The sequence below is a fragment of the Myodes glareolus genome, chromosome 14 (genome assembly GCF_982192425.1).
Source record: "Myodes glareolus chromosome 14, mMyoGla1.1, whole genome shotgun sequence".
Lineage (NCBI taxonomy): Eukaryota > Metazoa > Chordata > Mammalia > Rodentia > Cricetidae > Myodes > Myodes glareolus.
In genome coordinates this window covers 38,903,779-38,929,600 of record NC_142039.1, presented here as the reverse complement: position 1 = coordinate 38,929,600, position 25,822 = coordinate 38,903,779, and the positions used below count along the sequence as shown (strand labels likewise).

The window sequence follows — 25,822 nt, the reverse complement described above, 5'->3', positions numbered from 1 at the left end:
GGTGTGTTCCCCATATGGAACCTCAAATTACTTTCTGCTGGTAAAGAAGGGTTCTTTCTCCCCCCTGAGGACTGGTATGGATTTGTCCTTTGCTGAAAAGCTAAGAGTTGCCCTGATGAGGAAGTGCACTCACTATTATGAAGAAGCTCAGTTGGTTCTTCTAAACCAGATTGCACATCTCAACAGTTTGTTTCCTACCTTTGACAGTTAAAGTGAGTGGCCGCAGGAAGCTGTCCTGCCCCTGTTTCCAGTTGCCTGCCTGTTTGGACATTTTTGGGCACACAACCTTGGAATCAGGTTTTTTGTTTTTGGTTCAATTCCAATTACTCTAAATTTCTTTGCATGTCATGCTGAGACTCCTGTGGGCTCCGGGTCCCTTTCCCAAACACAGGGCTGACTCCACCTGCTCAGAGATGCCCCTCTCTGCCTGCTCATGTGATGTGCAAACCATTCACACTTGCTTCAGGCTCTTCACATTCCTCTTGTCCAGTAGGGGATGAGCTAGTTTTCTGCCCTTTCCTGGGAACTGTTTTTTTTTTCAATTTGCTAGCTTTATGTTGATTGTCTATCAAACTCACCTTCAGTCTGAATATTCAACAGATTATGTGTTATGAAGAGCACAGAAATTTTAAGAGTTTCTGTATATGCAGAGCTGAGGTCACACCTATGGACCCTTGAGAGCTCTTTATATTTCTATGGTAGCCATTCTCCTCTCTCATTGCACTCCAACAGAGGTCTCTGACACAAACATTGACAAGGATGGGGTGGGGCAGGGATTCCAACTGGTATGGACCTCAGCCTCTAGTCCTCGAGACCTCAGAAGTGATTTTGCTTCCATTCTCTTGTGTACCTTTCACTTCTCTCATGGCCCCACGACTTCCTCAGATAGAGTCTGCTGGGAAACTGCAGGTGGATGAGGAAAGTCGCGAGTCAGAGTCCTTTGGTATTAAGGAAATACATAACAAGTCGTGAACTTGACCTAAATCTCCATGGCTTCTCTGGTGTCCGGGAATAGGAAGCCTCACACAGAACTTCTAGACTTTCCACATTTGCAGAGAAGGTGGCGTGACAAGCTCAGCCAAGATGCACATCTCCACCCACTACAATGTACGGTTGGATTATACTAATGAAAATATTTGACACAGAATGAAGCGATGTAACTAAAACTAATGAGACTAATTTTAGTGCAGTTTGTAAACCAGCTCTGAAAATACTGTCAACAGCTGACATACGAGTCCTTCACAGCTCCTTTTTAACAAGTGTTATTAACGAGTAATTTATGTACAATAAATCACACGTGTTTCAAGTGAAAGACAACAACAACAAAACTTGTGCCTTCAGTGGTCAGAAGAAAATCTACAATAGAATTGCAGTGATTGGGAGGCAAGAAAACTTCACAGTGGAAGGCAAATGTGAGTTAAAAAAATGTTAAAAAAATGTTTAAAAAATGGTTTAAGTCAAGATAGAGTTCCTTGAGGGAGCCATTGCTAGGATAGAGTTCTTTGAGGGAGCCGTTGCTAGGATAGAATTCCTTGAGGGAGCCATTGCTAGGATTCTTGTGTTAAAGGGGTCAGAGTTGCTTATGTAGGAGTTTCTTTCAGCCTGGTTCAGTGTTAACTCCAAAGTTTAAAATTGTTCTAAAATATTACCATTGTAATTTGAGTTTCTATGGCCCCCAAAGGAATGGAGAGACGTAGATGTCTCTCTCCATAGAACAGACAGATAAAATTCAATCATCAGAATTGATAACTATTTTTTAAATGGTCTAAGCAATTCTACACTTGTGGCGATTATGAAAAGGAAGCACAGCAGTGAAGTATAAAAGAAAAGGAGGAGGATATTTATTTGCTACATTGTGCCACGAAGCATGGATGTAATGTGGGGAGGAAGGAGCTGTTTTCTTCTGTGTGGCAGGCAATGAGGAAACTGGAGCCCATGGCCCATGTTCATTGAACAAAGGCTTTATCATTGCATTGCTACTCCAGGCAAGGAGTTCTTCCCATTATCACTATACTCAGACAATTCTTTTTTTTTTTTTATTTTTGAGACAGGGTTTCTCCATAGTTTTTGGTGCCTGTCCTGGAACTAGCTCTTGTAGACCAGGCTGGCCTCGAACTCACAGGGATCTGCCTGCCTCTATCTGGTGTGCACCACCACCGCCCGGCATTACTCAGACAATTCTAAATGGTATCACTAATAATGATGTATTCCTCCCTTTTGGGAAGCTTATCCATGCTTTCAAACTTGGACTCAACTTTGCATCATAGTAGATGCATAGTAGGCAGAGTCCAGCCTTCAAAATAACTGATTTGACATATGAAATAATTGTTAATATTAAAAAAAAACATGACACAGAGTCACCAAGTATGCAATCAGTCAATCCACAGGGAAAACAATTTTTTTTCATACAATTATTGTTTCTTCCAAGGTACTGATTGCCACACAGAAGTGGCCACTAGGGATATAAAATTTAAGGGTAAGTTACTCACAGGTAAGATATAGGTTTTATGTGTACCTTGACTATTACTAGATGGAATGATTCCTTGTGACAGTTTCAGGACAAGATTCTGTTTTTAGGAGAAAGGCAACAGCAAATATGGCCTCAAGAAGAGGCCCAGTCAAGGACAACATGGCGGATTAGTCTTTCCCACTTGTTTTTGTGTGTGTTTATAAATGGGCATCCACATGTTCGTGTGTGTGTGTGTGTGTGTGTGTGTGTGTGTGTGTGTGAAGGCAAGAGGTAGATGTTGAACTTTTTCCTCAGTTGCTTGATATATTAGTTTTCGAGACAAAATTTCTCACTGAACCAGGAGCTCATCAAGTTGTCTGGGATGTCTGGCAAGAGAGTTTCAGGGATCTGCTCAGTGGTAGGATTGTAGACATGTTCCACGGTACCCCCATTTCTATGTGGAGTCTGGGGATCTGAACTCAGGTCCTCATGCTTGTGTGGCAGGCACTTTACCAACACAGTCCTCTCATCAGGACCTCCTATTTGTGTTTTGGAAGAACTAAATTAAGCTTTTTGAATGATCATGGAACATCTGTTGGGATTTGGTGTATAATATATTTTCTTTATCCGTTAGTCAGAAAAATTCTACTCACGGCCATCTTTTCAGAGAGCCACAGAAGCAGTGGAGAAAGATTTATAGGTCATGTGGTAGCTCTTGCTTTGATGAATAGTAAAACTAGCATATACTTAAAACAGAAATCTGCATTCTGATCAGCACCATGAAGTCACTGACTGCTTTTGCAGACATACGGGGAGAAAGCATAAGTTTACTACAGCTGGGCTGTCTTTGAAGCCAGGGGCAGCAGGAGGTACATTTAAGCTGTCAGTGTGAAAATGACCTTATCAGTCAAGATGCATTTTCCTTTTTCCACCACTGGGAAGGTGGGGGAGAAAGGAAAAGGATGCACAAGGCTCAAGTTGATATGTCTTGGAGGCAGATTTTCTACTTCTGCTTAGTTCATAAGCAGTTGGAGAATGAGTCAGCAAATGACAAATGACAGAAGGAGCCATCACCTTTCAGTGCTGGACCCAGGCTGTCAGAGAAGAGAGCAAATAGGTCTTGTGCCTACCTCCAAGTGTCAGGGATGCTCAGCTCCAATTTTCTCTGTCACAGGGATATGAGATTGTGTGATGAAAAAGGAGGACATTTGCGGTGCGGTACTCAGCTCTAATGCAGTGTGGAGACTAGGGCAATTTTCATAGGGCTCCAGACCGCAGGTTTAATAAACACCTCTACTGGGTTTTTATTTCTGATGAAAGGAGACCTGGGTAATAATGAGCTGCATTTACACCGTAGCTTCCTCAGGGGACTTGTGGAAATATTTCCTCAGGTATGAATGATGATGGGAGGGGGTAAGGACTCTGAAAGAGAATACTTAAGTGGAAGAATGTAGGGGGTGCTTTACCCACAATGACGACAAGCCGGAGAATGATGCCAGCTAATGGTTATCCTGTCTTTGCTATTCTACAGTCCTATGATCTATGTCTGAACTGAGATAAGAACATGCTTATAAATTCTGGGCTCTTCTTATAATAGCAAGTTATAAGCACTAGGGACAGATTACCAAGTTAATAGGCTGCCATGATTTTTAAGATGAGAGGTTATCCCCGGAGATGGGTCTGGAGTGAAAGATTGTTCTGTGTACTATGATAAATGCTAGGATTTCAGGTTTAAAATTTCTTAACTTGGTCACAAGTTGAGACATTATAATAGTTCCCGAACGGGAGATACAAAACCTAGTCTTTTCAGAAGAAGACATGGAAGTCTATAGCCAGTAAATGCTTTATGAGGCATTGATACAGGAAAGACCCAGAATGCTACCCTCTCCCTCCACTCTCCCTTTCCTATGCCCATGTGTCTTCCCTGCTTGGGTGCTCAATAACTTCAGATGGGCAAGAGGAAGCTGGCAAAACTGAATCTTCACACTTGTTTTTAAGAACTGGGAGAGAAATTATAAAACAGGAAATTTTTCTCATTGTTGACAGGAATTTCCAAGTAAGGGATTTGCTACTAAGATGTGGATATAGTTGATGAAGGAGACAGACATTTTCTTCAGTGTGTAGCCGTTGGCACGGTGCATATGCTCCTGAAAAATATTCCCACACAAGTACCTATAAATAACACCAATAAAACACACCATGCCCTACATAGACCCAGAGATATGAAAGTCAAGGGGGACTAGCTGGGAAGTGGAAGGTGTTAATGGGTGTAGGAGGAGGACAAGAGATGGTAGCAGGAGGTGAGTATGATTGAAATACATTATGTGCATGTTCAAAATGAAGCCATTATTATGTATAATCAAGATATGCTAATAAAACATTTAAAAGGGAATCCCCGCTTGGAGATTTTGGAGTTGGAGATGCCCAGTGAAGTGTCTGTAGCACTAGAGATAATGAATGACAGTTGTAGAAATCATTCTGGACAATAAAATAATGTCCCACATGAATGTAAGACATTATTAGATTTTTAATAACTTTACTCACATTTGAGGTTGGTAACGATCAAAGATCACTTGGTGGTGCATTTGTTTACATCAAGAATTCATTAATAAGTCTTTAACTCTGCATTTTAATGAGAGCTTATTTATCAAAATGTCTCTCCCCATGAGAGAGCCGAGTGTCATGTAGGCAGGAAATCTAGTAAAGCCTGATCAATCTTGTTGAAAGGATGTTCAGAGCTGCAGTCCTCCAGTCTGCAATGCAAACCATGTCAGCTAATGTAGTATTCAATAATTCATGACGGCCATCTGCTGCGTTCCAGATGCCTGGGCTGGGGGGCTAGGGTTGAGGGACAGCGATGTGGAATCTTCCCTCGGCTGCACATACTGAAGCCTTACATTAGCATCATCTCAGCTGGCAGTCAATCAACAGGGCCTTTTCTCATGCAGAAAAATTGCTTAACAATGAAAATGAATCTTGGGAGGATTACAAACAAGAAGTAATTTTTAAAGAGAGTCAAGATGTAAAGGATGAACCAGTGAGTCTAGTAAGCAAGCCTGAGTTTGTGTGGTCTTTTGTCAGTGGCTCCCATGTTTAGTTGGAATGCTATCAAAAAATATTCTTTACAGAGAGTTGGGACATGGTTTACTTCTAGAAGGATTTTTTTTTTTTTTAAGCTCTCGCTAAGAGCTTCTGCTTAGTTTCAAGTCCAGGCTTCTTCTAGGTAGTGAGCACTCTACCGCAGGAGGCGTGGCCTCACTCTTCACATCTGTCACATCTATTTCCAGCACAAGGCATTGCTAATCTGGCGAGAATTGCTAGCTGAGTCCTTTAGAGTAGGGACTTCCAGCTCCAACTCTTCCCAGCCAGCCACTGGTCCTGCTGATTCAGAGGCTCTAGAATGATGGGGAAGTGAGGAGGTGGCATTGCTTCTCAATACGCCAGCCAGCACCTCCTGCTTTATCTTTTCTCAGTGCTCAGAGTCGTCATGTGAGATAGGCGGGGGTCGCCCTGCCTATTCTGCTCCATGCACTGTGTAACACAGCCCCACACTGCAGCTGCTGGGCTTGCCTCCTGTCAAGACAAAAACTAGCGACTTACCTTCGTGGAAGGCAAAATCCATGTAGAAAAGATTGAAGTTTGTGAATGTCTCGGTGGCTGCCATTTTTTTCAGTGTATTGGAAAGTTGTTCTGCTCTCTGAATACAAGGAAACAAAGAATTCCATGAAACCTTTGACTTTCATGAGATAGTTCAGGCAGAGAAGGAAATTGATCTTTCACACACCACTCCACTTTCCTATCTCCAAGCCATCAGCAGAAAACAGCTCTGCACATTAAAGGGTATTCATGCGCAAATGACCAATGAACATATGAAAAACGTTACTATTCATTAGGAATCAAACCAGTGCAAATTAAAGTAGAATCAAACCAGTGTTAATTAAAGTAATAAGATTCTACTATTCCTACATGAATTTGACAAAGATGAGATGAACAAATTTGATAATACTGAATGTCAGGGTGAATGAATGAAAACATAGGTTAGTTTCATGGCTCTAGACAAGAGCTTGGTTATACTGATCAAATCCTTAACATGAAGAATGTATTTTAGAGGAGCTTGATATAGGAAACAGAGACACCACACAACACATATCTTGTTATTCATCATGGTGAAAAACTGGAAACAACCATGTGTCCAACTGTACACATGGGTGGAATAAATCCTGCCACATTCATATGTTGGACATTGCAAAAATAGTTCTGCTATTGTAATGTGGAGAAACAAATTAAGAACATTGGAATTTGTATGAGTATTCTCAATCTAGTAGGCAAAACCCTAAGATACCTATGGAAGTGATAATAGACACTCACATACTGATACATGGATGATTGTCTTCTCTGTATGTGCACGCACGTATGTAGGTATGTGTGCAGATGTGTATACATGTGTATAAATGCCAAAAGACGGCCTCAGACATTACTGCTTAGGATCCATCCACCTTGGTTTTGGAGATAGGAACTCTCATTAGCCTGGACTTGCTTATTTGGTTAGGTTGTCTGGATGGCTAGTGAACCTAGGGATGCTCCCGGCCACCTCCCCAGCATTCTATTCCATTTTTTCACTTGGGTACTGGGGACTAAACTTTGGCTCCTGTGATTACATGGCAAGCACTTCACTGACTGATTGAGCTATCTTCCCAGCCTAAACATGTGTGTGTGTGTGTGTGTGTGTGTGTGTGTGTGTGTGCAGGTGTTCTTGCACATGTGTGTGTGCATGTGTGTGTGTCACACACAGTCATTGAGATCAGAGAAGAAGGTTGAGTCACTCTGTCACTCTCTGCTTTATTACCATGACACGGGTTCTCTTACTGAGCCTGGAGCTGGGCTGGCTGTCTTGTCTCTGTCCCCCACAACACTGTAGTGACAGCCATGTGTGCAGCCATGACCAGCTTCTTATGTATGCGCTGGCAATTTGAACTCAAGCTCTCAAACTTGTGCAGCGAATGCTCTTAGCTATCAAGTCCTCTTCCTAGCGCTAAAAGTTGTAGCTCAGCCCTCAAACTTGCTATCCTCCTGCCCTGCCTCTGGAGCATAAACTCCCAGTGTATACCATCACAGCTGTGCCTCTGGAGCATAATCTCCCAGTGTATACCATCACAGCTGACTACAATCCAATTTTTGTTGCTGTTCTTAGTAGATTTTTATGCATTTTAGGTTTTAAAAATTTTTTATCAGACTGTATATTTTTTTAATTTGCAAGTTCTTTACAATAAAATTATATTAACAAAATTTGTAGCTGGTAGACCATGCCTGCTTTCTCAGTACCTGGAAAACTGAAGCAAGAAAGAAAATTTCCTGTTTTCAGAGCAAGCCTGGGTCACATATCCAGGCTTGTCTCAAAAATAAAAAACAAAAAAAAATAAGTTTCATTAATTCTTATAAAGATAATTTACAACCTATGAACGAAGTATAAGATTTTTGTTTGGGAAATGAATTCTTTGAGACATGTGACGTGATCCTCTCTGAGCACCCGGTCACACATAAGGCTTATCTTCCTCAGCTCCCCAGTTCATTGCCTTATTTTTCCAGCTGTGTGTGTATATGGGTTCATGCATGAGACACATATGCCCTTCTGGAGAGGGGTGGGAGCAGACAAGGCACACAAGTTCTTTGGCTCTCTCTGGCTCCAGGACCATGTGATTTTGTTCTTTGCCAGGTTGGTGACCATTATGCTGTAGATTCTCATCCTGAGGGAAGTCTACTGCAAACACAGGGACAGAGGATTCAACAGCTCTACCTGTGAGGTAAGAGTCCGGAGAGTCTTATTGGAAGACATCCATCCACTGCAGGGGCTGACCTGAGAGAAGACAAAGAGCACTTTGATTAAAGAGGTATAGACACAGTAAGGGGTGTGTGTACACATATGCTTGTGTGCATTTGTGTGTGTGTGTGTGTGTGTGTGTGTGTGTGTGATGAGGTCATGAAGCAGGCCTCTGGGCTTACCTGGAGGCAGCTCAGGAAGGAGAAGACGTGTGCATAGGTCACATCTTTATTTAGCTGGCCTGGAAAAGACAGAGGTCTGATAAGTCATATGCAATCAGATGGCAATGCTCAGGGACATTTGTAGATGACCCTGCCTCCCTTTCAGATGGTGGCATTTATCCTGATTTGATTTATCAGTCAGCATAGCTTTGAGGAAGGCCTGTATTTTACTTCTGCCTAAGCCCAAGTTAGGAAGGAGCCCTAAGCAGTCTATGCCCAGTGTTCCTTAGTCTTGAAGAGGAAAAAATGGGACACTGGCCTCATCTCATCTCCAGAGTCTCCTACAGCTATAAACGGACCAGATTGACTTGAACAAAGCACATCACCAGGCAACACCTTCTCCTTGGTGATGGCATCAAACTCCAAATTTCTGTAAGGCCCAGAGAGCCCCATCCCAGGTGGGAATTGACTGAATCCTCCTTTCTGGTCTTATCAAACACTTAGGTCTGAGCCAGTTGTTCCATGTTGAGGACTGGCATTCAAAATGGCTAAAAGTCTGAACCAAAGTCCTTCAAATATGGCTGGGGTGTCTCCCTTACCCTCGGGTGGGATGGGAATGCCAGTGGATATTCATCTCTCTTGATGATACTAGATTAAGAGTTTTTCCATAGTTGTCTTACTGAGTCCTAGTTAGGAAATAACTGTATCTCAGAGTTATTTTTTTTTTAACTCAGGTGAAAGAGGTTCATAAGAATGAAGGGGAAAGTGCTGCATAAATTATTATGGTTTGCATATGAAATCTGTCCTGTTCCATGTCTGAAACACTCATTCTCCAGCCTGTGACACTGTCTTAAGAGGTTCTGAAACTTTAAAGAGGTAACCCTGGCTGGAGGAAGTTGTTTGTTGGGAATGTCTTTCAAAGTTATACCTGGTTTCCAGTTCCTCCTTTCTGTCTGCTTCCTGTTAGCCATCAGATAAAGACCGCCCCCCCCCCATCTCCGCTGCCATGACTCCTGCAGAGGCACATTGGGCCAAGCAAGGGGGACTTTGGCATGATGAGCCCAGATAGACAAGTCTTCCTCTATACCATTTGTCTCAGGTATAATGTCATTTGCGATGAAAAGTCTATTGCCCCAGAGTCTATCCAGAAACTGTGGAAGCACTAGCTATGGACACTGTGATATTTCTCTCTCCCAGTGCTGCCCCTTCCTCTCTATAGTATATCCACCCCAGAAGCAGTCAGTTTTTGTGCTGTGACTGACATACAAAATCCAGCTCCCCCACCAATCTCCAGGATGAGCAGCTGATGCTGCATCCATTAAACACTTCTCATACTCTCAAAAATTTAAGAGGATAATAGAGGATCTTAGAACATCTCAAAGTCAAGAGAAAAACTTCAGGTGATGGAACAGGGCCTTACTTTTTACTTGTACACTAGATAAGAAACACTGAAAAGTAGATTTGACTTTTTTGTCTTGGAGGGAACATATGTTGCTCCTCCAGTGTGGTAAGGGAATGTCAGAACTAGAAGACCACAAAAGACGACTGCCAATAAAGTCATGGTGATATGCTAGGTCTCTCTTTGATATTTTCACATTTTAGATGAATTCAAAACCCCTGGCTTCTGTCCTTGCTTGTGTGAGCTTGACTTGAACCCTCAACCCCGTCTTCCAGGTTTCTGCTTCTACCCACTGAGGATTCTCATTGGGAGTTCTCATATAGTTTTCTTTTCTATTTTTCCCCTTCATTTGCTCTCTTTAGCTGGATGTCTGTGTTCATCTCAGCCCCATTCAGATCAGTTGCAGTAACATTCAGCTCAGATGCCTTTCACCCTATCCTGGGTCCTCCATGTGCCCCAGTAATTCTCTGTTTTGTAGCCTTCCTTCTTCTTCCTTATGTTCTTGGAGTTTTAAGCCTCATTACAACACCGTCTTTTTCTTTGTTGGAGTTAGGCCTCATGGAAGAACTGAGATAGCTTGGCAGGCACTAATATCCATTCTCTTCTATCTCCTTATTCTGCTTAGTGGCTGAAGTCTCTTCAAACTAAGCGGAGGCTACCTACTGTGAGTACCAATGCACCTCCCTGCTCCTCATTTCAAGCCTTGATTGCTTTGATAACCAGAAGAACTGATTTTTGTTCTACTCCATGGGTACTGGGCATATCACTACTGGACACTCCTTGGGAGTGTAGCTCAGTCAAGTCATGCTCTATTCTGCTTTACCCTCCCCTTCTGCCATCCTGCCAAGATAACAGCATCTCTCTGGGTGCGGGCCTTGGATATATCCTGGTCCACCAAGTCCAGGCTCCTTTCCTTTTCCTTCTATTGCTTACACTTCCAACACTTGCTCCCGCTGAACCTGGTACACAGAGGGATAGGTCTGCCGAACAGGATAAAGCCTGTGTAATAAGTAGAAGATAGTTGGAAAATGTTCTTAAGTGTTTTTCTTTGATCTTGAATTTGCCAATTTGGAGAAAGGATGCCTCAGGGGTGCTCAAGTAAAAGGGTGCTTGGGAGTACTTATGACAGACTAATGGCATAAAGGAAAGGGAGAGGGGGTGTGGCTTCTTCCCTTTGTTGGCAGTGAGTCTTTGTCGTTTGCTTTTTAGATGTTTTCTTGATTTGTATTTTTTAAACCTAGTCTCTCCTTGCCCCTGAATTGAAGAGCCTTAGTGTGAAGAGGTTGTGTGTGTCTGTAATTCCTGGTCAGAAAGACATCCTAGTTAATCAATAGGGGTCTGAGCATGTAGCTCGTAACATAGCTAGAGCATGTGAGACCCTGGCTCTGATGCTAGTACCAAAAAGAAAAAGAACTCTAGTGGTAGACAGTGGTACTGTCTACAGTGAACAGTAATTACTAGGATCTGAAATTTTCCTTATACTCGAGTGTGTGTGTGTGTGAGTGTGTGTGTGTGTGTGTGTGTGTGTGTGTGTTCAGAATCCACTGGGTTGTTCCTATGGATGCCACTGGCTGTCTTTAAAGATTAAAGGGTAAGTTTCTATTCCAGATGGCTAAAAGACACACATAGTTTGTATCTCAGAAATTTACAAACTCTTTAGGAGAGTCCTTGATGTTTATTTATAGTCACTGATCTACATCTATCTTTATATCATTTATCATTTATATCTCTATCTACATATATATTCTGTGTGTGTGTGTGTGAGAGAGAGAGAGAGAGACAGAGACAGAGAGAGACAGAGAGAGAGAGAAGGACAGAGGTCAGTTTAAGTATTTTTCTCAGTTACTTTTTGAAGCATGATTAATAAAAACTCAGAGTTGGAAGTTGGGGCTCAACCTGAAGGTTAGAAAAGCGAAACAGCCAGCCTCTGGCTCTTACCTCTACCTCAGTTTGAAATGGTGAAACTGCCTCCAGGAATCTCAGAATGACATTGAGGGCTGCCTAATCCCATTTTATAATCCTCTTGAGAACTGGGATTAAAGGCATGCAATGCCCGGTTTTTATGGCAACTAGTGTGGCTATGAGATTAAAGACGCGTGTTACCATTTCCTGGTCTGTATGGCTGACCAGTGGGGCTGTTTTACTCTCTGATCTTCAGGCAAGCTTTATTTTTTAAAATACAAACGAAATGTCACCGCAAAAGTTCACCTTACCTCTTGGAGAAAGGGTCTCTCACTGAGGCTGGAGTTTCTTCACTGATTCTGCAAGACTAGCTGTCATGAGCTACACAACTGTCCTGTCTCTATTCCCTTCCTTATTGCTAGGGCTAGATGGATTTCTCTAATCATCTTTTCCCCTTCCTTCTCTCTCAAGTTGCATGGTATCATTGTTACCTACTGCTGTTAAATTAAGTGTGCATAGTCAGTTTGATTGAATTTATGTGGCTAGTCTAACCAGAGTTTATGGAAGAAAATGGAATTTAAAATCAGAAAACTACAAATCATGTTATTACTAGTGTGATGGGGTAGAAGGAAGGACACTCCCCTTCCCCAAGCTTCTCTTATTATGAGAAATTCAGTGACATAATGGAATTAATTTGTTAGGAAACTACAGTCTTCATGACCATGGCTCAAAGAGACTTCCCCTGCCCAAGTGGTTGTCTTTAAACACACACTGTGATTCAGAAAGGAGTGAAGTTCTGTGTGTTATCATATTTTTATCAATAAGGATAAGAAGCTGTATGAACAGGGAAGCTATGCTCTCCTTATGCAAAGCAGGACAGTGCTTTGCTTGGATAATATTTGTGATACACTTTCATGGAGCAAATGACGTCATCTTACTTGTCGGAATGTAGATATCTGCTTTCTCCCTCAAGAGAGATGACTAACGAGCTGAGTATTAATTCTCTTCTCATGTACATGGGGGGTGGTTTCTTGTGTGAATGGGAGTGGAATTTCTTGAGTGAGGTAGGAAAGTTGGCTTAACCAGGAACTGCAGGAGGAAAAAGAGGAGGTGGGGAGGTGAGATAGAAAAGCACACAGAGTTATGCACTCAAGGGAAAGCTCTGGCTCACGCTCAAAGAGGAGCCAGTCATGGATAGAAGATTTTACTAACTTGTATACACCCTGGCCTCATCCATTCCACACAGGCTTAAATCTCTTTCATGTTGTGGCCCCATGTTACACTCAGAACAATTTAAACAAAGATAGGAGATAGCAAGTCTGGTCGCTTGGGTAGATGGGAGATTTGCCAGCTATCACCCAGGTTTGTCTTGCCCACCTGGCAGAATTATGTTTTTCCTGAGAAAAGCGTAGGTACTTAATGTCAGACTAGGACTCAACAGTGGTTGTGACCCTGTGTTGACCCCTTGAACATGGGGATGGGTCTACTGGGTGGCTGTAAGTTCGGACTGTCTAATTTTGTTACAGGAATGGAGCCCAACTATAGCCAAGCTCAGTGTAAAAACAGCAGTAGGAATTTCCTCAGCATCCCTAAGCATCAGCTATGATACAGAATTTTCGTTTTCAATTTTGAGCAAGCCTGGTCAGTATACTTACTTTTCAGTTGTGCTGGAGGCAGTGATTCTTCGGTTATGTTCTACTTTGTGTAACATAACTCAAGTAACATTTCCCAGGTAAGCTTATTTGTGAATCCTTTATGGCCTGAATTTTACTTCTTTGAATTACTCTTGCACTAATATTATATACATATTATACACATCACACATACATTCCATGTGCATCACACACACACACACATCATACATATCATAAATATGCATCACACACATCATAATACATATCAAACATTGCACTTACACACATCATATGTATGCACTGCACACACATCACACATACATCCACACATGCATACGCACAGTGAAAAGAGTCTGCAAGCGTAATATACCTAGAGGGTGGTATTGGTCGTGCAAACTATCCCAGAGAAAAGTTCCATCTGGCAAACCGTATAAAATAACGTGGCTGCCATTGGGCAGGTGGGAATCTAGGTGCTTCAGCGTCTGCATGACATTGGAGTACATTTGTTCAGGAGTGGTCATTTCTGGTATTGGGTCAGCTCTCCTGAGGTGGAAGAAACAGCAAGTATCTGATTAGCAGGAAGGTCACATACAAAACACTCTGTATCTGCTGGTTATCGGGACTCTTTTGCAAACTACTTATGACTTCCTACCTTTCTGGCACACAGTCAGACTGCATTTACTGACTCCTTTGAAGTCGAGTAAGCCATGTAACTGGTGGTGTAAAAGCCTCTGAAATGTTCTTTGACTGTATTGCTGCTATAAGTAATGTTACAGATAGTTACGTCTCCTGCTTGGTCATGGTAGGAAGCATAATGGCACACAATCATCATGGTGCTGGAAAGTTAGCTGAAAATTCTGCATCTTAATCTACAGGCAGCAGGAAGAGACTGCCACACTGGGTGTGTCTTGAGCATCTGAGACCTCAGGAGTCCCTAGTGACGTACTTCCTCCAACAAAACCACACCTGCTTCAACAAGGTCACATCTCCTAATCACGCCACTCCCTGTGGGTCAAGCATTCAAACACATTAGTCTATAGGGGTCGGCCATTCCTATTCAAACCACCACAATGCTGTACCTTAAGGCTTCAGAAAAAGAAAACAAGCCCAAACAAAATGTATTAGATAGACAGCAATAATTAGATCGAGATAGAAATAAGTGAAATGCAAACAAAACTAAAAAGAGTCATTGAAACAGAGATTTGGTTCTTTGACAAAACCAACAAGATGAGCAAACACTCAGCCAAATGAACTGAAACAAAGACAGAGGAGATCTAAATTAATAAAACAGAGATGAAAGGGAAGCTATTACAATGAATACCAATAAAATCCAGAGAACCATGACAACATAAACCTGAAGACTATATTCTACTAAATTTAAAAATCTAAAAGAAGTGGATGGATATCAGGATACGTATGACCTATTTAAGTTAAACCAAGATGAGTCAGATTATTTAAACAGACCTATACCCAATAATACTGTAGCAATAGAAGGAAACCACCCAATAAGGAAAAGTCCAAGATCCTTGAGGATCACCCCTCAATACTTCTCAAATTATTCCATCAAATAGTAAAGGAAGAAACTTTCAAACTCTTTTTATGAATCCATTACACCTTAGATAAGGCCTCTACAAAGAGAAAGTAAAACTACAGGCCAATCCCCATGCTTGATATAGATGGAAATATTCTCAACAAAATACTTGAAAACCAAACTCAAGAACACATAAAAAATGTAATTATCATGCTCAAGGTCATTCCAGAGATGCAGCGGTGGTTTGACAAAGGCAAATGAATAAATGTAATAATTACATAACTTAAGTTAGCCTAAGCTTTGAGTTTCTATTTCATCCCAGTTAGAATGCAGTAATCAAGGATACAAATGACAATAGATGTTGGTAAAAATGTGGGAAGGAGCTGCAATTTACTTTCTGTGGGTATGCAAAGAGGTCTTGTCACTGGAAATTGATATGGAGGTTTCTCAAAAAAAAAATCAAACATAGAACTACCGCAAATTTACCATTTCTGACACACACCCAAAGGACTCAGTATACCACTACAGGGATATTTGTACATGCTTGTCTCTTGATACTCTTTTCATAATAGCAAGGGAATAGGTTCCACCTAAATGTCCATTAGCTGAGAAATGCAAACTGTGCTGCACGTACACAATGGGATTTTACTGACTGCCCAAAGTTTCTGCTGCTGTAGCTCACACACATTTGCTCTGTTTTAGGAGTGTTGAACATTAATGGCGCATTAAAGAGTCTTAAGGACAGTAATGGATAAGCCTAAGACCACTGAGTCACTTTAGGTAATTAGTAGAAATGCTACAGGATGAAATGATACAGAAAGGAGCACAGATCGTGGACCAGGAACAACAGGCCTTCAGGAGTATACACTCTTTACTGGAAAGTCCTGGGTGGCTCATCACAGAGACGGGGATCTGGGTTTTCACAATGTAGCTTTGGGGTCCTGGAGGGATTGGTCAATGAGCAGCAATAGATTGTGGAATGGCATGTCCCCCTCTCCCCCATGAACTGCTTTCTCTGTACTTCATTTAGAGTTCTGTGGAAGCAAATGAACTTTAATCCTATTGGACTTTGCTCCCATCACAGGCTTGGGAGGCCAGGAAATGGGTAGAACAAGGGGAAGTTATGTGATGAGATGAGCAGGGAGCCTCCAGCTGGTTCTTAGTCAGTTCTGCTGCCTCGAGCACATCTCTTACCCCTTCTAGGCTTGTCTTTCATGTTTTCCTAAAATACTGGGCAGATGGTCACTGGGAGCTGCTCTGGATCCTGTCTCACCCATTGCTTACTTTTTAGCTACAACCACAGGGCAGATGCCCACATAAAGCTTATTTTTAGGATATACATAGATTTTGATACATCTCTTCAAATGTTGAGGGGGAATTACCGCTAATGCTGTAGTTTAGTAAAGCATTTTGGTGGCTTTGTGGGCAATCAGAATAAATGGGACTGAGTGCGAGTTACATGCAGTTTCTTTGCCAATGCATGTCTATTTTGTTCTGCAAAAGAATGTCAGCATATGAGCATGGCATGTGTTCCTGTGGGATGACTGTGCTTCTATGTATGCTATTTCAAATGCTGTGCATCTAAGTCTTGGATCATGGTGAAGCATATTTCCTATGGTATAATCCACAGTTGATCCTGGCGTTCCTTGTTGTTGTGACGTCAGAACTGAGAGCTAATGGATCAGATTCATTTCTTTCCACAGGGAGCTTTCAGTCTCACAGGTCGTTCCTTCCTATTGACATCACATATCCAGGCTTTCCTTCTGAGATAAACTGATTTGACACCTGCACACTATGGCGGAGTAGACTGGGGTGAGGAGTGGAAGAGGGGGGAAGCTAGAGCCGAATCCCAGCTGAGTAGGCCCATTATCATCTTAGCATTGTTTACACCTTTCTCAACGACTTACCCATTGCAGACATCGTTTCCAATCATGGCATAAATCACGATGGCTGGTTGGTCCAATGCCTGGTTCCTAGACAAGCTGAGAAAACAAGGAGTCTGAGCAGCATTGTCTCCAGCAACATAGGCTGAGCCTGGGAGAATATCCCACAGTTGTAGTAACCACCCACGAAAAACCAACCAGCTTTTCTGATTTTCTTTAACTTCCGCAAAGCTAGTCAGCCCTGTTCTCCTCTATAATCTCAATTCAATTTACCAATAGGAAATGGCATATCAATGTATTATATTGAAGAGTAGGTTAATTTCAGCCGAACAAGCTCACCATTATCTTAGCATCGTTCAAACACTGTTATAATTAAGGGCAGGTGAGTTAGTTGTGTTATTCATACGCAGTTTCATAGGACATCCCAGAGCTGTGGGGCCCACTTAATTCACAGAGGTAAGGGCTGCCTGAGGCTTCTGTTCAGGATACTACAAACAGCCTTGCATCTGAATTTTCATTCCCAAATAGACCCGAAAATATTAGCTTGCCAGGTATGGTGTCTTAGCACCTGGGAGGCTATGGAAGAAGAATTACATGAGTTTGAGATGAGTCTGGGTGGCATAGTTAGCTCCAGGGGCTACAGTATGAGGCTCTGTCTCAAAAACGGAAACAAAAATATAAAACAGATAGGTTTCATATTTATAAAGCCAGTCTACGGTATAATCATTGTGCTTTTGTGGTTACATCTTCAGAGCTGAATTTTATTCAGCTAATATTCATTTTATAGTCCACTGAGAACATAAATGAACCAATCACTTTCCAAGATACTGGCCCAAACAAAGAAGACTCAATGTGCAGATAGTAACTAGCCAACTACGGATACTCAGTAGAAATGATATTGGGGTAATACATGAGAATTTTCATTTCTTTCGAGATAAGTTAACCATATTTAAATGTTTCTTAGATGTACCTTCCACTTACCTTTCTATGAAGTTCTTCAGATTTCTAGAAGATGCACCTGTAGAATTACAATTAAGAAAATACTCTTTTAAGTTTAAATGACAGCGCTGATGTCAGCTGAGTTCACATGGGTGATGTCATTGTTCAGCCACGAGAGGCTGTCCAGACCTCACTGCTGATGGCAACTGCTTATTTCTGTAGATTTTCTAGTGTTTTATCTTGGATATCACCTTCAGGGTTTCCTGCTTACAGGGCATTGTACTAGCATAAGCCAAAGGCCTTTGGATGTGTGGGCTGCCATAGACAAGTAAATGATTTAGTAGATGTAAGGGAAAGTATGTATCTGTCTCCAAAGAGACAAAATATCCCCAAAACTAAGGATCAGAGAGACAGAAAATAATTCTCTGGGAGCGACGGCTTCCTGGGACCCCCGTTTGAGGTTCTGATATTCAGAACACTGAGTTCTGATGGTAGAGACTCTCTCTGAATAGTAAGTTCTGATGGTAGAGACTCTCTCTGAATAGTGAATTGCTCTCTGGTTCTCTGCTGTCTTCAACCTGCAGCTGCCCAGTGCTACTGGTACCCTACAGGGGCTCACAGGTCTGCTGGACCTTTTATTCACTTCTACCCCAGGTCTCCTAATCTCTCATTTTTAGAATAATAATGAATGAAGAAGTGTTATTATCATTCTGGGATAGTTTTCTTTTTTAAATTTTTATCTATCTATTATGTGTACAATGTTCCACCTACATATAAGTCTGCAGGCCAGAAGAAGGCACCAGATCTTATTATAGATGGTTGTGAGCTACCATGTGGTTGCTGGGAATTGAACTCAGGACCTCTGAAAGAACAACCAGTTCTCTTAACCTCTGACCCATCTCTCCAGCCCCTTGATAGTTTTCTTAATGATAAACAAAACCCAACAAAAGCACAAACTTTTGTTGTTCTAAAATTATGGGACCAGGTCCAGCCAACCTCAAGTGAAATTTGATGTGCAGAGAACCAACAGACCTCAGGAAAACAGAGTAAAGAGTTGTCATAGTTTATTAGATGGCTTGTCCTTCCTCATAGGCAATACCTCCTATGTCTTTCTTGACTACTCTGGACAAGGCCAATTGTAAGTAATTGCAGTAGATTTAAAGGAGCAGCACAGCTGGGGGTGATGTCATTTGTAGTATATCAGCATCCTGGAGGCAGAAGATGCAGCGCTCAAGGCCAGCCTGGTCTATATAGTAAGATCCTGTCTCAAAACAGCAACAAACAAACAAAATACAAAACAAAGAAGTAACCACAAATAGGAAGCCAGAAACCACTTATTCATTACCTAATGCCTGTTTTTTCTTGTACCGAATTATCTCTGCTGCAAAGTCCTTGTGTTTTTCACCCTTTCATTCCGTCAGTTTTGTAAAGTTACCTACGTAGTTAACGTCTCTCCCACTCTATTCTTTCCTAGTCTTCGTTCTTTAATTTCTACTAGTCTTTTGTCTCTCAGCACCACATCTTTCTCCTTCCCAGTCTCTAGTGTCCTCTTCTGTAGGTGTCTCCTCAGCTTCTGAGTGTTGATGTATCTGCCGCTGGAGAAACTACCACAGCAATGACAGCCGGCAGGGAATACGCAGCAAGGACAGAGCCTTAGCCTGTGGGGCATGGCAGAAAAAGGCAGATATCTGAAGAAGTTACACCTTTTGTACTTTGCAATTTTAGTTTCACAGAAAAGAAAAAGTTTGGCCCTGGAATAGAGGACTTTTATTATTCATTAACGTGGTCCAGTGGAGAACCTTCGTGTCCCCTGTTGAGAGTAGAAGAGTCCCTACAGGCCTTCAAAGGCTGAGCTGTGGTGTCCTTTAACTAGGGTGTCTCTATCACAAGAAGAGAGGGTCTCATGACCTCAGCATCAGTTAGCTCTCCCTAACTGAATTTCAACACATGGTCCCACTGGGCTGGTGCTGACCATATCACCAAATACCTCACATCCTATGTATTCTCTCAACTTAGAAACTAACTTTGGTGATATTCTAAGTGAACCTGTTACTTTCAGTGCCTGACAATACGCCCTAGTCTTTTCCTGGAAAGAGAAGGAGAACATTTAAATATAACTAGAATAAGTCTTCAAAAATTAAATTATGGCAGGCGGTGTGGCACACGTCTTTAATCCCACCACTTGGGAGACACACTCGTGCAGATCTCTGTGAGTCTGATCTACAAGAGCTAGTTTCAGGACAGGCTCCCAAAGCTACAGAGAAGCCCTGTCTTGAACAACAAACAAAAAAAATTAAATCATTACTTTTAGCAAAACTGAGTATTTACTATGTCAGGTGTTGTGATTGATTCTGAGTATAGAACAGAGACTAGAAAATACACAGTCTTGTTCTTTGGAAGCCTAATGTTACCAAACAAGCTATGGTCATAAAGTGTTGGGGATTCAGAAAGCCCTGAGGGTGGAAATTTAACTGTTTACTGAGGTCCTAAAATAGGAACACATTAATTGGTCCACAATGCTCTGTATGCAGTTCTCAGAAACAGTTACAGCTAAGTGCTGTGTTAGCTGTGACTATCTGCAGTCAACAGAGTAGATCTGAGGTTTTAGAGTTCTGGAGTTTGCATAATTTTGGAGACTCCCCTTAAGGGCAAGAACATAAACACAAAACACCCAGACATCGGGCAGAAAATATAGCACAGACATGGGAGCCCAGACCAACTGTGTTTAAAACATGGGAATCTTGCAACTTTTATACATAAGTATGGCCAGCAATCAAGTGAGGGGACCCCAAGTTTCTGCAGCATTAGCTTCAAAATCTGATACCCTTTACGTCTTGTTACTAGCTTTTGATCAGGCTGCCAAATTCATGGATACGGCCCAGAAATAGGAAGAGAAATGCATCTGATCTCTAGTAAGCATGGCCATCATTGTAATGACTGTCCCTTACAAACAGCAGGGATTGAAAGTACGCTATTTTAGCTGTTCTATAAGAACCCATGGGGAGGAGTAGGAGGTATATTTTAGTTTATTAACTACAAATACATTCAAAGAAAACACGCAGAGTCTCCAGACCATGTGCAGGACTTCAAGCTCAGATGCCCACAGAGCTACAGGTGCAGTGCTATTGAACCCACCTTATAAAGAGCAGCCATTGCTCAGGCCTGATGAATCTGTGTGGTCCAGGAGGGGTGATTATGCCATCAGACTTGTCTTCAAAATGGAAATGGGATACATGGGACTTTTTGCAAAAAATCTTTTGATTTTTTTAGACATTGGCCGTTGATTCAGTGATTGTAAAAGATGCTTCATTTTATAATACAAATCCCAAACAGGTTATGTTTTAAATGATTTGACCATTGAGAGACCCATGGGGAAACACTGTATGTTAAGAACAAGACGCTGAGTCTGGAAAGATGACTCAGTGGTTAAGGGCACTTCTTCACTTACAGAGGACCCAGGTTTGGTTCCCTGCTCATACACAGCAGTTCACAACCATCTGTAACTCCAGTTCTAGGGGATCTGATGCCTCTTCTGACCTCTACAGGCAAAGGCACAAGTGGGCCTTGTGTGTCCTCCCCATATCTGAGCCCTCTCATATGCAGGATGACAGTAGATCTATTTATTTTGAATAGCTTTATCTTCATTTTCTGTTTGAGTATTATAACAGCAGACACTACTTATCAAAAAATTTAAGATTAAAATAAGGATCTTTCTTCCTTTTGTTTCTGACAATATGGTCTCCACTCCCATTCTCCATGTGTACCTGTCTGAGTGAGCACACACAGGGTCTAACATTAGAAAACAAAAGGGAAGGGTTGAGGAAAGCCTGCCTTCTGTATCTTATTCATCACCCTATGCCTTCTTTGCATGCCCTTTCTTTCTACATGGAGAGATTACATTTTATGTCATCAAATACAAATCTTCATCCTTTCTTCTCATATGTAATATTTATTGTATTCCCTCTGACTTATGATTGCATTTTCTTAGGTAGTGTAGGATCTTAATTTAATTTTTTGCTTATTTCATGTGGGTGGAAGTATGTTTTTAAAGAGTAGGAATTCTTCCTAAACCATAAAACACTTGATAGTTGCATCAAATGACATACATAGTATGTATCTATCTATCACATGTTTCCTAGCTCTGTATATACTAATAAGTCTCCAACTGAAGTCATTACTGTGTTTACATCTTCTTTCTGGTCTGTCAATTTTGTCTCATGTACTTTGATGTTCTGTTTGAATGTAATTGCCCCCATAATTCTATAGGGAGTGCCACTTGTTAGAGTGGGAATGGCATTATTGAAGGAAGTGTACCACTGTGGGGGTGGGCTTTGAGTTTTCCTACACTTGGGATACCACCCAGTGTCTCAGTTGACTTCCTTTTGCTCACAAGATATAGGACACTCAGCTACTGCTCCACCACCATGCCTGCCTGCACACCAGCACGCTCTCTGTCAAGATGACAATGAACTCACCTTCTGAAACTGTATAGAGCCATGCCAATTAAAAGTTTTCTTTATAAGTGTTGCCATGGTCATGGTATCTCTTCACAACAATAAAAACCATAACTAAGATAAATATATAATGGTGTTATAGCCTCTCAGTGAATTAATCTTTTTATTGTTAAGATATTCATTTCTTTGAAGTTCATCTTTCTGACAATCCTATGGTCACTGTAACTTACTTTTATTGGTACTAGTGTGGTATATCTTTTCCCATCACTTAGCTCATTCACTTCCCTGTATTTGAAGTGAATTTCTTGTAGACAGTCTCCACTTTTGTGGGTTATTTTTATTAGGTTTTGTCTTTCGTGGCAGGGTTGAACCCAGAATCTTATACCTACTAAGCACGCACTCTAGTCTAGAGCTGGTGTTTTTAATTTACTCTTTCTATTTTTTAGACAGCATCAAAATAATATGTTTCAATGTGATATTTTATATTTCATTCTAGTCTAATATTATTTGTTAAAAGGCTATATACATTCAATATAATAATTGATACATTTAAATTTTGTCCTACATTTGTTATTTGTTTCATTTTTGTTTTATCCTTTTGTTCCTCTGTATTATTTTAGTTTATTTAAATTTTGTTTTGTTGTTTTATATAAGGTCTTATTATTTAACCCAATATAGTCCAAAACTCTACATTCTTTTCTTTCTAATTCCTGAGTTCTGGGATTATAGATGTGTGTCGCTGTGTCTGACAAAAATTTTGCTAGTATTGTGTTTGAAAATCTTGGTGGTTCTTTAGGGGTTGGAGATGCTGTTCTTACTGCTGAATCTTTCTCTGGAGATAAGTTACAGACAATAATCCCATAGATGTCATCCCTCACAGATGCCTCATGTGCTGGTTACACCCAGTAGAGCCAGAAGTATTCTGATGAACATGGTTTACCATATACTACTGTGACACTTGCTCTGAGTTTTCCAACCATGCGGCTCATGGGGGGACTTGGGCCACCCAGACACCCATAAAACAGGGATCTTTTTATTATGGCATCCTGTGGCTATTCCAGTATGATGCAGAATTCTAGTATGATAGGGTTTTCTAGATGTTTCCTTTCAGTGAGGCATCCACCACCTTTATGTCCTCATTTCCTGCTCTTGTGTATATGGTGTACATGTGTGAGGTGTGTCTGTGTGTGCTAGCATGAAGGCCAGAGGAAGATACTGACGGTTTCCCTCTGCCATTCTGTGCCAAATCGCCTTGAGACAGAGTATCTCACTAAACTGAAAGCTGGCCATTTTCACTTGTCTGCCTGACCAACAAGCTCTTGGGATCCACGTGAATCTTCTCTGAATGCTGGGATTACAGGAACAAGCAATCACGTCTAGCTTTTTACATGAGTGCTTGGGTTTTGAGCACAGGCATTTATGCTTGCAGAGCAAATCCTCTTACCTACTGAAGCATCTCCTTAGCCCCCTCCTGTGCTTTAAAATAGCCACTGCTGAAAGCACAGAGCTGATTTTCTGAGCCTGCCGTAAGCCATGGCTGCTGCCATCTGTTGCCTTTGGTCCTCCTTACTGCGAGTGGGAACTCCCCAAACCACCCAATTGCTCTGAAATGGACTCTGGTCTTTCCCTACTGTTTTGTGAGGTTCCCCATTTCTCTTTGCTTTTAAAGCTAGAGCTATTCAGGGACCATCCCTCTCTTATGATAGCATTATCTAGTTTTCTCTGGTATTATTTCATGAGTATTCTAGCAGACCACGCTTGCATATCATCTGACAATTTCTTTTCTCCACATAAACTCAATTTCAAATGATGTAGATTTTTCTTACATGTCTATAATTCATCAAGCATTTTCAGAAGAAAGATTTGTTGAAAAAAGTGAGAATTTTACATTTCTTCTCTTCTAAAAATGTTTGTTTGCAATAAACAGAAGTCTTGAGACTAAGATATTGATCTTGAGCCCCAGATCCCAGGCATTTAACAACCGTTTGTTGTGACAGTTCCTGACAGTGTTTCCACTACTGGGAATGCCTCATATCACAAATGTTTCTGTCACAAGCAAGACAAATTCCCTAAAAATATTTGGATAGGGTAAAATATGCTTCCAATTGTGACTGTACGCTACCTCCCAGTGCCACATCTTCACAATCACCTTTCGCCTGTGTTGTTAGCAGTTGAGTGCTGCTGCTTCTCCCCAAAGCCATTGCCTTCAGCCCCAACCCACCCAACTCACCACCTCCTTGCACCATTTGGATGCTGCTTAAATCTTAACTTTGCTGTGACATCATCTACTTCTTCAGAGTTAAGTGTCTCTCACCTCTGGAGGTTGTAACTTACTTTTGCCCCAGTAACACTGATGGAACTGTGATTCCTTTCTTGTTTGTCTCTTTCCCGTTTGGTTATGACCTCCATGAAGGTGAGGCCTTTACCTTGCTCATCTTTCTATTTCTAGAACTCATTGTTAAATTGAACAGCAAGACAATGAAGACGAGAAGGCAAAGCACCTCCATGCTTACATAAACCTCAAGACTATTTAAGCTGTCTGCAGACACAGCAGATAGCTTTCCAGTTGGTGCCTTTTATCTAAAGCTCTAAACAAAACAGATTATTGAAAGAAAAGGCCCTACAACTTCAGCACACTGACAAACATTCATTTAAAGTGAAGTATTTGCAATGCAAGAGTGCTGATCCTAGCTAAGTAAATGAGAATTCTTCACATGGTTGCTGTCATAAGCCCTGCTCCTACCTGTCTTAGTTTCTTTTTTGTTGAGATGATAAAATACTCTGACAAAAGAAACTTTAGGGAGAAGGATTTGCTTTAGTTTACCATTCAAAGCATAGCTCACTGTGGTAGATAAGGTAGCAAGAGCTTGAAGGGTCTGGTCACACTACATCCACAATCAAGAGCAGAGAGAAAATGAATTCATGCAGGCTAGTGCGCAGCTCTCTTTTTCCACGCCTATACAATCCAGGATCCCCTGTCTAGGGAATGGTGTCACCCATAATGGATGGGTCTTCCCATTCCAATGAATGGAGTGAAGACATACCCCAATCCTGGACATGACCAGAGGCCCATCTCCCAGGTGATTTAGATTTTGTCAAGTTGGCAATTAATACTAATTGTCACAAGGTTGTATGAATAAATCCAAAGAAATAGTTCCACTTGGATAAGAGCATCTCCATTGTTTAAAGATTTTTTGAATTCTAAACTCTTACATGAATTAAACACAGTGAAAAGTTAATACATAGTAAGAGAGAGATTAGTTCATCTATAATGATACGTGTCATATTGTAATCTTTCTCTTAAAAGTTCCTATTATTGCCGGGTGGTGGTGGCACATGCCTTTAATCCCAGCACTTGGGAGGCAGAGGCAGGCAGAACCTTGTGAGTTCAAGGCCAGCATGGTCTAGAAGTGGTAGATCTAAGACAGGCTCCAAAAACTACAGAAAAACCCTGTCTTGAAAAAAAAGTTCCTCTTACTATTAAATATTGTATCTTAGAGATACATTGGATAATTAAGAGAAAAAAATTGACCTGTAGGCATTGGGTGCTTCTATATTATTTTGTTTTCAGATGGAGTATTTAAGAGTTGCATACTAAAGATTCTACTGCTATGGCCACACTCTCTCAGGCTTGCCAAACAGAAATGGCCTA

At 41.3% G+C, this 25,822-nt stretch overlaps 1 protein-coding gene across 1 annotated transcript in view; it reads right to left on the bottom strand.

Annotated features, from left to right (window-relative positions):
• Aoah (acyloxyacyl hydrolase) overlaps positions 1-25,822 on the bottom strand; it is a 196,278-nt gene that overhangs the window by 12,023 nt on the left and 158,433 nt on the right. Inside the window, exons 14-19 of the mRNA XM_087896443.1 lie at positions 17,759-17,795; positions 16,802-16,876; positions 13,734-13,906; positions 8,450-8,508; positions 8,244-8,303; positions 6,050-6,146 (exon numbers count right to left, since the gene is read on the bottom strand). Of these exons, the coding sequence (XP_087752569.1) occupies positions 6,050-6,146; positions 8,244-8,303; positions 8,450-8,508; positions 13,734-13,906; positions 16,802-16,876; positions 17,759-17,795 (501 nt within the window). The remainder of the gene's footprint in view (positions 1-6,049; positions 6,147-8,243; positions 8,304-8,449; positions 8,509-13,733; positions 13,907-16,801; positions 16,877-17,758; positions 17,796-25,822) is intronic.